The sequence below is a fragment of the Zea mays genome, chromosome 9 (assembly GCF_902167145.1).
Source record: "Zea mays cultivar B73 chromosome 9, Zm-B73-REFERENCE-NAM-5.0, whole genome shotgun sequence".
NCBI classification, from domain to species: domain Eukaryota; kingdom Viridiplantae; phylum Streptophyta; class Magnoliopsida; order Poales; family Poaceae; genus Zea; species Zea mays.
Genome location: NC_050104.1, coordinates 120,573,785 through 120,587,855, shown reverse-complemented (window position 1 = coordinate 120,587,855; position 14,071 = coordinate 120,573,785). Strand labels below are relative to the sequence as shown.

The 14,071-nt window shown below is 52.1% G+C and overlaps 1 protein-coding gene across 1 annotated transcript; it reads left to right on the top strand.

Annotated features, from left to right (window-relative positions):
* The first annotated feature begins 4,118 nt into the window (after nucleotides 1-4,118).
* Nucleotides 4,119-6,517, top strand: LOC103638926 (serine/arginine repetitive matrix protein 1). The gene has a single exon (XM_008661718.4). It carries the CDS (start codon nucleotides 4,661-4,663, stop codon nucleotides 6,206-6,208), a length of 1,548 nt encoding a protein of 515 aa, XP_008659940.1. The 5' UTR covers nucleotides 4,119-4,660; the 3' UTR covers nucleotides 6,209-6,517.
* The last annotated feature ends 7,554 nt before the right edge of the window (nucleotides 6,518-14,071 follow it).

Genomic DNA, 14,071 nt, shown 5'->3' with positions numbered 1-14,071 from the left:
TGTTGTTGATCCGTTGATGAAGCCTCTTCCACGACCAAATCATGAGGCACACATGAGTGCAATCAGTATTAAATACATGCATGATTGACTTTAGTATAAGTGGAAGATAATTGTATAATCACCTTATGTTTATGAGGGTTGGATAAAATGTTATTCAGTTGATTAAATTGTCATTACCACATTGATTGATGAGTACGTGACCTGTTCGTGAAACTCTGTGTTTTATAATGTTATTCAAAATATCATTAGTCTTATGTCATTGTGTGGGACAATAATGATTTTATAGAGTAGCACATGTATTGATTGATGATCATGTTTCATAGATCATTGATATAGAGATATCAAATCAATAATATAAACATACGATAAAGTTCATAGTGTTGGATCGATCCACTCCAAGACATTGTTGGGGTTGTCAAAATATGTCATCAAGCATGCTTGAGTGGCAGACCTGCTGAATCCTTAGACCTAATATTCTCGCTATATGTATTGATGCATTTTGGGGTTGTCAAATACTACTGTAACTAGGTAGTTATAAAATCGCTTTTTGGATATACCATGAAACATAGGATGAGATGTGAGTAGATCAAGATAGAATTTATCCCTCCTTGTAATAGGAGAGATATCTCTGGGCCTCTTGATATGGTCGGATTAAAAAAGTGAATGGTCATACTAATGTAATAAAGAGTTAATAACGATGTGACTAAAGAGTTAGTCACAAGTTCTAATCCACTACAAGATCAAGTGAAATATTGAGCTATTATTATTATAAGGGTGGCACAAATGCTGACTCGAGTTCGACAGATTTGGTGTGGCAAAAGAATCAAGATATGTGTATATTAATGTTTAGTTGATATGACCTTTTATGTGTATTTATATGGTATGGGCCAGTATTGACTAATGACTAAAAATGGTTTTCGATCAAGGCCGTTTACACACGAACCCACCCTTAAAGAGTTGGAATAGTTACATATATTTGCGAAATTGCGGCTGCAATGGCAGAAATTATAGATGGCCAAATGGGCCGCCCGGCCCGACACGACCCTGGCACGGTCAGGCACGGCACGGTTAGGGCACGACCCGTTTGGCCCATTTAATAGTCGTGACATGCCGACACGGCACTAGTGCCTAAGCCCAGCCCCCAAGCACGGCACTAAGCTTTCTTAGTTGTGCCGTGCCGGCACGGTAGGCCCGGCAGCCCATAGTGCCAGAGCCGGCCCAAGCACTACACCGCAGAATCTCAGACACTCACAAACACAGTTAAAACATACTAAAATAGCTAATATTGAGCTGTTTAGTGCAATGGCTGTCTCATTAAAAAACTATCTAGGTAAAAACTCACCCTTGTGAGAAAACCCTATATAGGAAAAAAGAGTGCAACCCACAACTCATTTAGTGTTCTTACATATCACATACATTGTTTAGAGTTGTATAGTTTAGTTACAGGCACATCAACTGAAATAAGATCAAACTAGCTAAATAAGATCAGTCATCGACATGTGGTTGTGGATCAGTAGGTGTCTGAGATTGAGATGCATGAGAGGACCCTGGAGTGTCAACTGAAACTTGTTCATCACCAAGATATAGATCAGAGAATGAGTCTTCAAGTTCTTTGTTCTCAACAGTGTGTTGGGTGCTTGCGTTCCCTTCCTCCCATTCCTTGATGCAGGTCAGCATCTCGACCATCTCTGAGGCCAGTCGACGCTCCTCGATAATCCTGCCAGTGAGACTGAAAGCACCTCTGATGAAATTGTAGAGACAGGCATAGTTAGTACATCCTTAGCCAACATAGAAAGAGATGGGTAGGTCAGCTTGTGATCATGCCACCACGACAACAAATTAAAGTCATCATCATACTTCTGGACAGTATCACTATCCAAATATGCTGATAACTCAGAACCAACCCCAAGAGATGCATAATTGCTTGCTGCTTGTAGCAACGCACTAGCTGAAGTGTGTCTAGATAGAGAAGCAGATGGAGTGGGGTTGGAAGAAGAACCTGTTCCACTAACTGGGGTTGAAAACAAATCATCATCATCATCACCATATATTATACCCCAGTTAGTCCTTTTCTTACAGTCCTTGTTGTTTGTGAGGGTCTAATTAAGGTCACTGCACCAAACTTAGCTTCATACTTGTTAAACACCTCAGTTAATTATGCTCTTACACAATTTAAATAACCAGAGTAATCATAGTGTGTGACACCAGTTAAAATAGATAGAACTCTATTGAAGCCCCTCAATTTAGCTCTAGGATCAAGAATGAATGCAAATGAATAGAGAAGTGGAATATCCCTCCAGTACTTAAGGAACTTAGTTTTCATAGGAAAAACAACAGTTCCAAGCAATCTATCATGTTCATATGAGTTTAGATGTTTAGTAGTCTGAATTTCTGTCATGCTTCAGTTTGCATGCATTTCTATGCCGATTAAGATGACTAGTGCCACTAGAAGATTTAGCAGACAAAACACACTTGCAAACTTTGCACTTAGCCTGACACCTGACCCTCACACCATCAACAACCTTATATATTTTGTCAAAGTCATTCGAAACATCAGATGTGGAAGCTCTATTTCTTACCTGAGAACTAGTAGGTATTAGAGTAGATTAGGGTTTAGGGTTGGTACACAGATCACAAGCATAGATCACAAGAACAAGCACCGGATTAAGAACTTACCAAAGTCGGAGCACCAGATCGATCCATCACGGGTGGCTATAATCAGAGAACAAGAAGGTAGTAGAGTAGATTAGGGTTTAGGGTTCGAACACAGATCACAAACATAGATCACAAGAACAAACACCAGATTAAGCACTTACCAAAGCTGGAGCACCAGATCGGTCCCTCACGGATACAATCACAGAGCAAGAAGGCAGTAGAGTAGATTAGGGTTCGGGGTTCGAGCACAGATCACATGCACAGATCACAAGAACAAGCACTGGATTAAGAAGTCTCAACCTTGTCGGAGACGTCGGCTAGAGGAAAAAGAAAACGAACACTGAAAGCTTACCGTAACCAAATATGTGACCAAACCACAAGCCAGGCAGGCGACAGCTAACAGGTGAGGGGAAGCCAGGGGGACCGTGAGGTGGAGCGGTGGAGGACCCTACCGGAGGCCGGAGCCCGGAGGTGAGCCAGCAGCGGAGTCGAACAGTGAGGCGGCGGTGGAGTCGAATCATCCCTAAATCGCCAGAAGCAGACGGAGAGAACGAGAGCGAGGGACAACGGGCGAGGCTGCGAGGCGAGCGAGTGTCTAACGAGACGGGCCCAATGGGGGAGGGGGCGACGAGATTTTAGGTTTACAGGGAAGCGTGCCTAATCGTGCTTTAGAGCTAATCGGGCTGTGCCCGTGCCGACCCAGTGTGCTCGGCACTCGGCCCAAGCACGACACTAGCCATCGGGCCATGCCGTATCGTGCTGTGCTCTGGGCCGGCCCGATTAGCCCGGCACTATTGGCCATCTATAGTAGAAATGACTCGTCGAAATTAGGGATGGCAATCGGGCGGGTAGTACACGGATATATAGTTCGCGAATCCATACCCGCGAGACAAAACTCAACCCATACCCATACCCATAAACGTTCGTGGGTATGGATCTGTATCCATACCCGTACCCGCCGGGTATCCGCTATCCAGTGGATACCCGTTACCCGCCCGCCCGCCCACTACAATTTTAGCATTAAACACCAAACAACAATTTTATTACATTTCAAAATAATTATCATTCCAATAGCATTAAATGATAATTTCAGCACCAAACAACATGTTATTGATAAAAATTGAAAAATAAGAATTTATGATAATATATAAATCCGGATGGCCCATATGTTAGATATCCATTGAGTAACGGGTATGGATACTGGATATCCATACCCGCGAAAAAATATCCGCGGATACCTTATTATATCTATAACCGTACCCGCGGATATTGAATTCCACCATACCTGTATCCAATGGATAATTATCCGCGGTTATTTACCTATACCCATACCCATTGCCGTCCCTAGTCGAAATGTACTTTTAAGTTGTGCAAAGCGTGCATCATCTTGATGCATATGGAGCTGATCCTGGGTAGCACCGAGTCATTTATAATTACCATCTATCGGTTCACCGTCTGAGATTCGATAGCGTAAAACAAGACTCAATGGAAGTGCGGACAGATTCTCGTGGAATCACGAGGCGACAACAAGTTCGCCATCACGCTTGATATCCACGCATCGCATCGCATGCATGCAGCTCCATCCTACCTCCACCGGAGTCTATATCTACATCTACGACCTCCCTTTCTCTCCGGCTTCAAATTCCTCCCTTCCCCGCTAAGCAATTCTCCTCTCTCCCTAGTCAGTCGCCTCTCGCCGTCTCAAACCGCCCAGTCTGCGATCCATACACACGGGTGACAGCATTGGTGCGTGCGGGTAGAGAACCAAAAGCGAGCGGGCCGGGACCGGGAGAAATTGATACACCGGAGATAAAGCCGAGGCAGAGCCCAAGTTTGATTCGGTGCTGAGGGTCGGAAGCGGAGCACGCACCCCGCCCAACCACGACGACGAGCGGAAAGCCGCGATCGCGGCGGCAAAACGAACAGCTTAAAAGAGGCGGCGCGTCACGTGGGGCGCCTCCCTCTCGTTCCATTCCCTTTTTTTTTTTCTCTTCTTGATTCATCGATGGCAGCGCAGCAGCAGGCCGCCGCCTCCGTGCTTCAGAGCTTCCCGATCAGGGCGGCCGTGCTCGCGCTCTGCGTCGCGCTGCTGCCGCTGCTGCTCCCCGCGCAGGCGCCTGACGTCGCGGCCGGGGGAGCCGGCCAGGCTTTCCTCGCCAAGGCGTGGGAGCTGCTGCACCTGCTGTTCGTTGGCATCGCCGTCTCGTACGGCCTCTTCAGCCGCAGGAACAGCGCCGACGATGGGCGCGCCGGGGCTGCAGCAGCAGAGAAGGACGATGCCGCGGGGCCCGAACCTGCCAAGGCGGACGCGAGGTACGCGTGGCGGATGTTCAGGGACTCGATCGCGCCGTTCGATGACGACGACGCCGACGTGCTGGTGCCGGACAGCCCTCCCGGTGGCGGCGGAGGCGGCATGGCGCGCTCGTGGAGCGCGCTGCACCGGCCCGTGGAGCCCGTCGTCGTCGTGTCCACTGGAGGCGGCGGGGTCCGGATCGGGCAGGCCCAGGCCCCGGACGCACAGGCGCCGCTGTCGCTACCCGTCCGGATGCTGAAGCCGCAGCAGGCACAGGACGCCAGCGCGGCGGGGGCTGGGGCTGGGGCTGTCGACTTCGAGCCGCAGTGTGCGCGGCCGCGCCGGAGTTCTCAGAGCTCGGCGGTCGACTGCGCCCACGACGACGAGACCGTGCTCCCTTCGCCGATACCGTGGCGGTCGCGGTCCGGGAGGCTCGACGCGCGCCGACCCGCGTCGTCGCCGAGCCCCTCGCCGTCCCCCAAGAGGGTGTCCCCGGCGTCGTCCTTGTCCAGGGAGACGCTGGCCAAGGCAAGCGAGGAGGAGTACTACGCCAAGGCCAAGAGGAGGAGCCCGTACAGGTGCTCTTCCATCTCCTCCTCGCCGCCGGCGCCGCCCCCGCCTCCGCCTCCGTTCCTCGTCCACGGTTACCACCCGACGACCGAGCGCCGGTCGGCAGCGCCGAAAAGCTTTAAGGAGGAGCTGCAGCACCACAGCATGAGAGGCCGAGGAGAAGACCACTACTTGCCGAAGACGAGCAGCAACTCTTTCTCCTTGCCAGCGAATCCAAGAAGCTCTTTCTCTTCTAACGGTGGCTCGTCCTCGTCGGTTTCGGTTGGCAAGTCGGTGAGAACGTTCAGGACAAGGGAGCCAGCAGTTTTCCAAGACCAAAGCCAAGAACTGCCCGACGACTCCGGTGATGATCGTGACGCGCTGGACGTGCACGGATCAGAGGAGCCGTACGGCTACAGAGCTTATCAGTCCATTTCCAGGTTCCAGTACGAGAGGTCAGGGAGCGACTCTATCCTGGGCGGTGTGGCAGTCTCGTCGGATGAGAGCGAGAGCAGCGACGACGACGGCGGGGATGACGTCGGCGGTGGCGGGTACTCGACGAGGGAGTCGACGCCGGAGGTGGACGAGAACGAGGTGGACAAGAAGGCGGAGGAGTTCATCGCCCGGTTCAGGGAGCAGATCAGGCGGCAGAGGATCGAGTCCATAAAGAAGTCCGCGGGGACGCGCGGCGTCAAGCGCCACGGCAAGTAGCTCGCCGGCCGTTTGTTATGTTCTAGTACTAGTTTTTTAGCAAGTAGTTGGTGCCCAAAAGACAGTTGCTGCATTTGATACTAGTTGCCAAGAACCACTTGTAAACACTCATATAGGGTTTGTTCGGTTATTCCCAATACACATGGATTGGATAGAATTGTAAAAATTAGGAAAAAGTTTGACTTGTTGAGGATTCAAACTCATCCAATCCCACTCAATCCACATGGATTGAGAGCTAACCGAACAAGCCTGTAGGTGATGAATGAGAGTGTATTTTCATGCATACTGTAATTGCATTTTTTTTTGCTACGAGAGATCGATCGATTTCTACCGTCAACGTATTGGTCCTTGGTTAGGCATTTGTTCTGCCTCAAGCAGCTATACTAATGATTCTAGTCTAATTATTGGTGCTAACAATACGGTCTCGGAAAGGGCAAGGGAAAGGAAGGGGTTGGCGGCGGCATGAGTGGGAGGAGGGAGAGGGAGTGAGCGGAGAGATCATGGAGGGAGGGGTGCCGGACTTGGAGAGGTGCGGGAGCACGTCCTCGAGGAAGAGTGTGTCAATGTCATTGTGGAGCGACGGAGTGAGGAAGCCGGTGTGTGAAGCCCAGCGACGTCAACATCTACACAGTCTTTCGTGCCACGATGCTCGACTTGCCGACACCGATGAAGAAGACAACGCCCGACACGTTGAACAACGCTTACGTGAACGTCGTCGCCTATGACATGTCTAGGTGATCGAAGAATTGGTCCAGGTCCCGACACTACGCGGAGAAGAGCGACGTCAGGTCCAACACCGACACCATGGCGTGCCCCTGCGGGGTGCAATCCGCTGAGATCGGCACTAGGAGGAGCCCATGGACGAGTGAGCGAGGCGTTCGAGGAAAAGCCGCCGCGAGTGAGAGGGGGGTGAACGTCGAGTCACAAAGGGAGGGAATGGGGTTGTATGAGTGAAAGGTGATTTGGTTGGATTGATTTTACAAAATTTAATGGATTATATAGATGTTGCAATAAATTTGATTTATAAATTTAACTGATTGCAATAAATTTGATTCATAGGTTCACAAGTGCAACAAATCAGATTCTAAGTCAGAAACAACTCAAACCAACCAAAAAAGGTAAAACTTGGAATAAAAGAACCTTACCTAGTTATACACTTTGGATAAGTTGTATACACCCTAGGAATCTAATTGACACATCTAAGAAGGTTGGATAGCTCCGTTTTAATGAAACACACTTTTGGAGCTAGTTTTAGCAAAAATAGGATTCTAAGTTAGAGAAAACAAAAGGTCCAAAATCCATGGCTTAGACTAGTTGGATTGACTCTAGATATGTTTGTCTAAATCATAGGAACATCCTCAAGACTAGTAAAAAAAGATCTGAAGAAGATTTGGACAAAAAGGATAAAAATAGACCGTTGGAACGAGGCATCGCACTGTCCGTTCAGAGGACTCAGACTTAGTCAATTTTCCAGCTGGGGCATCGGGCCGGTTACACATAGAGGGTATTTTCTGGATTTTTGGAGGCGGAGCACCGGACCGGTCTGACAGGCATCAGACTCGCTGACAGATTTCAACGGCTACTTTTCTTCAACGTGTCTATGAGTTGTTGGGGGCTATAAATATACCCCAACCAACACATTGAAGACACAAGACTCACTCCAACCTACTACACATTAAGTGCAACATCTTCAAGCTTCCAAAGTCATTCCCATGCCGCATTCAATCGATTTGAGTTTGAGAGACTTAGCGGCTTGCACATTTGAGAGTTGTGTTCTTGTGTTCTTGATTTGAGCTTTCATTCTCACTCCCTCTCCATTCTCTTTGATTGTAAAGCAAGGCAAGATACTCTTTTCTTTGTGTGGAGGTCCTTACGGGACATGGTGTCCCTGGGATAATGAAGAAAACTCATCCGGTCTTCGTGCCCGTGTGAGAGAGGGTAAGGGTTGAAAAAGACACATCCTTTGTGGACTCCTAAATGAGGACGTAAACTCTTCAGAGTTGAACCTCGAGAAATAAATCGCATGTGTCTTTGTGTTGATCACAATCTTTGCGATTTGATTATTCCTCTTCCCTCTCTCTAGTTCCAAAGTAATCCACAATTGATTGAGCAACTCTAAGCAAGAACTTCTCTTCCGCACTCTGGTTACATTTATACTCGTTCTAACGCTAACCCCGGGTGAAGTTTTGTGTTCAAGTTTATAAATTTCAGGTTTCGTCTATTTACCCTCTCTAGGCGACTTTCAGGATCGGTTCTGTTTAGATGTTGTGTGGACCTGTTTTGTTTTTAGTCGTTTTGGTCTATATCTGCAATGTGGTGGTTCTTTTCTTAAGAAGTGATGCAAACTATTGGCCATACCCTCTAAGTGAGGGAAAAGGCTGGAACGTTGTTTTCCATTATAAAAAGTGAGAAATTAGTAAAACAGATGTGTTGGAGCGAAGGCAAAGACGCCACCCTTCGCTCGAGGCCTTCGCTGCAGCCGCTGGTCCGCCGGAGGCAAAGCGGGCAGGGACACCCTTCGCAGGACTCGGCGCTTTGACGAGGGCCTGCGGCGACGACCTCACACGGCGCGGCCTCGTTCAGCCCCAAGGCCCACGTGTGATCCGGCCCATTATAACGGGCCCCGCGTGGCCGCCTCTGTATTACGGGCCTGACTTGTAAAGGCAAACTTGTAATTACAGCTTGTAACCCTGCTTTATGGGAATATTCCGGGGATAAACTAGGCGTCTGAGGGCACATGCGTCCTTAGCACAAGACGCTGGGCACTCAGACACCTATAAATACCCCCGCACAGTGCCCGTGAGAGGCTAGATCGACAGAGCTATTGCCCCCGTGCACGTAACCCTGTTGTCGCCATTGTTCACCCCCGTTGGCCCACTTGCAGCAGAGAGCAAGTTCCAACATTTGGCGCCCACCGTTCGTGCTACGACAAAACCACCCGCGATGGCACCCAAGAGAGCTAACCCCAAGGCTGACGAGGCTGCGAAGGCAGCACTGCTGGCCGCAAGAAAGGGCAAGGCCCTCGCCCTCACCCAATCCACCCACCAAGAACCCATTGAGGACAATGTTCCCCACACCGGCGAAGACGACACCTTCCGCACCTGCGGAACCGAAGGACAGTCGCAGCCGCCCCCAGGCTTCGCCCCACTGGAAGGCGCCGACCTCACCGAGGATGGTGAGGCCCTCGGCGTCTCAACAGAAGAACAGCTGCAGCTGCGCGCCCTGCGCCTCAGGAACCGCAATCTCCAGAGGCAGAAAGAGATACTGGAGGCCAAGCGCCAACGTGTTTCCGCATTAGCCAAAGTGCGGCAAATGATACGCGACGAGGAGCAGAAAGCCCAAGACCTCGAGCGCGAGATCGCGCTGATGCAGCGCGAAGGCCACCTCGGTTTGCAGCAAGAACCACCCCTCCAACAACGCGCTCAGCCGGAGGACATGCGCGAAGGCTACCTCGGCCGACAGCACGGCCAACCCCTGCAGCACCGGGCGCAGCCGGAGAACCCGCGTTTCCCCCAGCATGACTACGCCCCCCAGCACGGCACGCCATTCCAAGGGATCAACTACCTCGACGAGCGAAGTCCCCTGGCGCCACACCTGCAAGTGACGCCTTGGCCAGCCAACTTTCGAGCGGGGGCATACCCCAAGTACAACGGCAGCACCGACCCGGCGCAATACATCATGAGTTACCAAGTCGCCGTTGCATCAGCCGGAGGGGACGACGCCACAATGGCAAAGTCTTTCATCATCGCCCTAGAGGGCCCAGCACTCACCTGGTTCACCAGATTGCCCCCGCTGTCCATTGATTCGTGGCGAAGTCTCAGGGACAAGTTCCTCCTCAACTTCCAAGGGTACCGTCCAGACACCGACGCTTTGGCCGAGCTCTCGCTTTGCAAACAGCTGGAAAAGGAGACTCTGCGGGAGTATTACCGCAAGTTCTTAACACTCAAGTCACAGCTGCCCTCTGTCGACGATCAGATCGCTATCCACTACGCCATCAATGGCCTTCGGGCCGGCGTCCTCTACAGCCATTGTATCAGGGATCCACCCAAGAGCTTGCAGGAGCTATATCAGCTCTTCGAAAAATATGCCAAATCCGAAGAGCTCCACCAGCGCAAGGTCGAGTCGCAACGGAAACCCAACAGTCAGACTCCGCAGTCCAGCCGCACGTGGACAAGGACTTCGCAGCCAGACTCCAGTCGAGACAGCCGCAGTCAGCAGCAAGTCCACAACATCGTCAACCAACAGCCTGCTGCTGACCCCCCTCGCCGCCAGGAATATCCCCCCCAAGGCCGCGGAAATGGAACGCGCGGCAGGGGTCGAGGGCGGGCGCAGCAGCCGCCGCGCCGGTTCTATTGCCTTTTCCACGGCGAAGACTGCGCCCACCAGACCAAAGACTGCCCCGAGACGAAGGCCACCAGAGATAGAATGGCGAGGGCGCAGCCGGCCGACAATCCCAGAATTGTCGCGCATAACTACCAGCCACCCCCTCCACCATACGTCCACGCCCCCGCTCCGCATCCACCGCACCACGCTTACCAACATCATCAGGAAGTACAAATCGTACCTCCTCCACCCCCACCACCACACCAGCAACACCAAAACATTCCCCATCCCCCAAAGCAAGAAGACTTCGCCGATCAACCTTATCGCGGAGTCATTCACATGATAACAGGGGGGTCAAGCACCGACTTCGACACCAAGCGGCAGAAGCGGGACCACTACCGCAGCATCAACCATGTCGCCGTCACTGGCCCAGTCGTGCAGACGAAGTGGTCCCACATACCGCTAACCTTCGACGCGCGAGACGTCGACCTGCGCAGCGCCCCCCACATCGACGCAATGGTCATCAACTGCAGCGTGGCAGGTTGGGACTTACACAAAGTCCTTGTCGACAACGGCAGTCAGGCGGACATCATCTTCCTCCACGCCTTCGACCGCATGGGTATAAGCCACAGCTTGCTGAAGCCTTCGGACAACCCGTTGTATGGTTTCGGCGGCAAGGGCACCTTTCCAGTTGGCAAGATAGAGTTGCCCCTCTCCTTCGGTGTAGCACCCAATGCCCGAAGTGAGCAAATAACCTTCGACATTGTCGACATGGTATATCCATACAACGCCATCATGGGCCGAGGCTCTATCAACAAATTCGAAGCCGCCATCCACGGGTTGTACCTATGTATGAAGATACCAGGCCCGCTGGGCGCCATCACAATCTACGGCAACCAGCAGACGGCGCGCAACATAGAGCGGGACTTCGTGCCCGGTCAGAGAAATGTACACTGTCTCACGGCGCTTCGGAGTACCGTCCGAGCTAACAGTTGACAACGGCAAGCAGTTTGACAATCAAGATTTCAAGGATTTCTGTTTTTCCATTGGCACCAAGCTTGCCTTCGCTTCAGTCTATCATCCGCAGTCCAACGGAGTCGTGGAGCGTGCCAATGGGAAAATCTTCACAGCCATCAAGAAGATGCTCCTCGACGAGAAAAAGGGCAGATGGACCGACTTGCTACCGGAGGCAGTCTGGGCGCTGAACACAACCGAGTGCAGGGCGACCGGGTTCACTCCTTTCCGCCTTCTATACGGATCAGAGGCAATGACCCCGCAAGAAATAAAACATGGGTCTCCGCGCACAGCTCCGTCAGCCACCCCTGACGTGGATGAGCCAACCTCCAAAGATCTCATTGACGGAGACCGGGTCTTCGCCCTGCAGGCCTTAAACAAATACCAAGCCCAGACCAAAGCATGGCGCGACCGCGCAGTCATCCCAAAGGAGTTCAGCGCGGGGGACCTCGTACTCATCCGAACAGCTCGGACGGAGTCCAAGGGCAAGCTGGAGCCCAAGTGGGAGGGCCCCTTCATAGTCAAGACAAAAGCTTCCCCCAGCGCTTACAGGCTCGCAACGCCAGATGGCGAGGACCTGGAGCACTCCTGGAACATTGACAACCTTCGTAAATTTTTTGTTTAATTCCTAGGGCTGAGTTCGCCCTTGTAATTCACCGCAAACAATCTTGTACCGGCCCGCACTCTTTTCCTCCCGGGGGGTGAGGTTTTTAACGAGGCGGAGCCATGTAACATATGTGAGAAAAATCCCCCGCAAAAGCATGTGTCGAAAAAAGACCGCGACAACGGTCTTCGGCATTCGACCAATTCGAAGTCACCGCGAGGCTAAGCGCTAGCCACCCTCGCGTGCGACCAATCCGCGCAGAAGTCGCCTAAGGGTGCAGCCGGACTTAGCACAACAAGTGCGCAAAAATCAAAGTCTATCGCGAAGACTATCCGCGCAGAAGTCGCCTAAGGGTGCAGCCGGACTTAGCACAACAAGTGCGCAAAAATCAAAGTCTATCGCGAAGACTATCCGCGCAGAAGTCGCCTAAGGGTGCAGCCGGACTTAGCACAACAAGTGCGCAAAAATCAAAGTCTATCGCGAAGACTATCCGCGCAGAAGTCGCCTAAGGGTGCAGCCGGACTTAGCACAACAAGTGCGCAAAAATCAAAGTCTATCGCGAAGACCATCCGCGCAGAAGTCGCCTAAGGGTGCAGCCGGACTTGGCACAACAAGTGCGCAAAAATCAAAGTCTATCGCGAAGACTATCCGCGCAGAAGTCGCCTAAGGGTGCAGCCGGACTTAGCACAACAAGTGCGCAAAAATCAAAGTCTATCGCGAAGACTATCCGCGCAGAAGTCGCCTAAGGGTGCAGCCGGACTTAGCACAACAAGTGCGCAAAAATCAAAGTCTATCGCGAAGACTATCCGCGCAGAAGTCGCCTAAGGGTGCAGCCGGACTTAGCACAACAAGTGCGCAAGAATCGAAGTCTATCGCGAAGACTAACCGCGCAGAAGTCGCCCAAGGGTGCAGCCGGACTTAGCTCCACAAGCGCGCAAAAATCAAAGTCCATCGCGAAGGCTTTTCGCGCAGAAGTCGCCTAAAAGGCGCAGCCGGAGCCTACCGCAAAAACCGCCCAAGGGCGCAGCCGACCCAGTATGGCAAAAGCAGAAGCGACAGCAAGACCAATTATAATCACACTGGCACAGCACAATCAATCACACCAGTCAAAGTACACAGCGCCCTCGCAGGCACAAGCACGCGAGGGCACACTACTCCATTTTACAAACCCTTGCACATACACAAGCGAGGGCACCACGCCCTACATCGGCTCAACCTTAGGAATAATCCCCATCTCTCTATAATTAAATAACATTATCCTAAGCTCCTCACCAGCAAAAAGGCTTCGCAGCTCCCCTTCCCCCACACCCGAGACGGCCGGCAAAGACAGCAGCTCCTGCCGACCAACCCTACTAACGCGAAGCCGAGCCCCTTCCTCCGCACTAATCCTACGCTTCGCAACCGCCCTTCGTCGTCGGTGCCCGGTGCTAGGACCGGGCACGCCTGGCGCGTCCGCAGCATGTAGCGCAGCCTCCGCCGCAGCCACGTCCAGGGCCGCAAAATAGTCCAAGTCCTCCTCCGACGACTCCTCGGTCCATTCAGCCGAGCTCCCAGAGTCAGTAAAATCAAAAAACTCAGAAACAGACCCACCACATTCATTTCCACCTTCCGCGGTCGAAGCCGCCAAAAAACCAGTAGTAGCGGTTGCGTGCGCAGGCCCAAAATCTTGAACCTGCGCAGCAACCAAAATTCAGTACATCATCCAAAAATCCCTCAACCCTAAACACCACCTACGCCACCTGCGAAGGCCCTGCCGCTGCGGGAGCCTCCGCCGCCGCCTCCGCCGTTGTCTCCGCTGGATCTTCAGCGCACGGCACAGCAGCTGCGGGGGCATCAGACGCGCCTTCGGCCACCCTTGGGAGTAGGCCTTCGCCGGCCGCAGCAGGTACAAGGGCGCCTGGTGCATCTTCCGCGGTCACCGG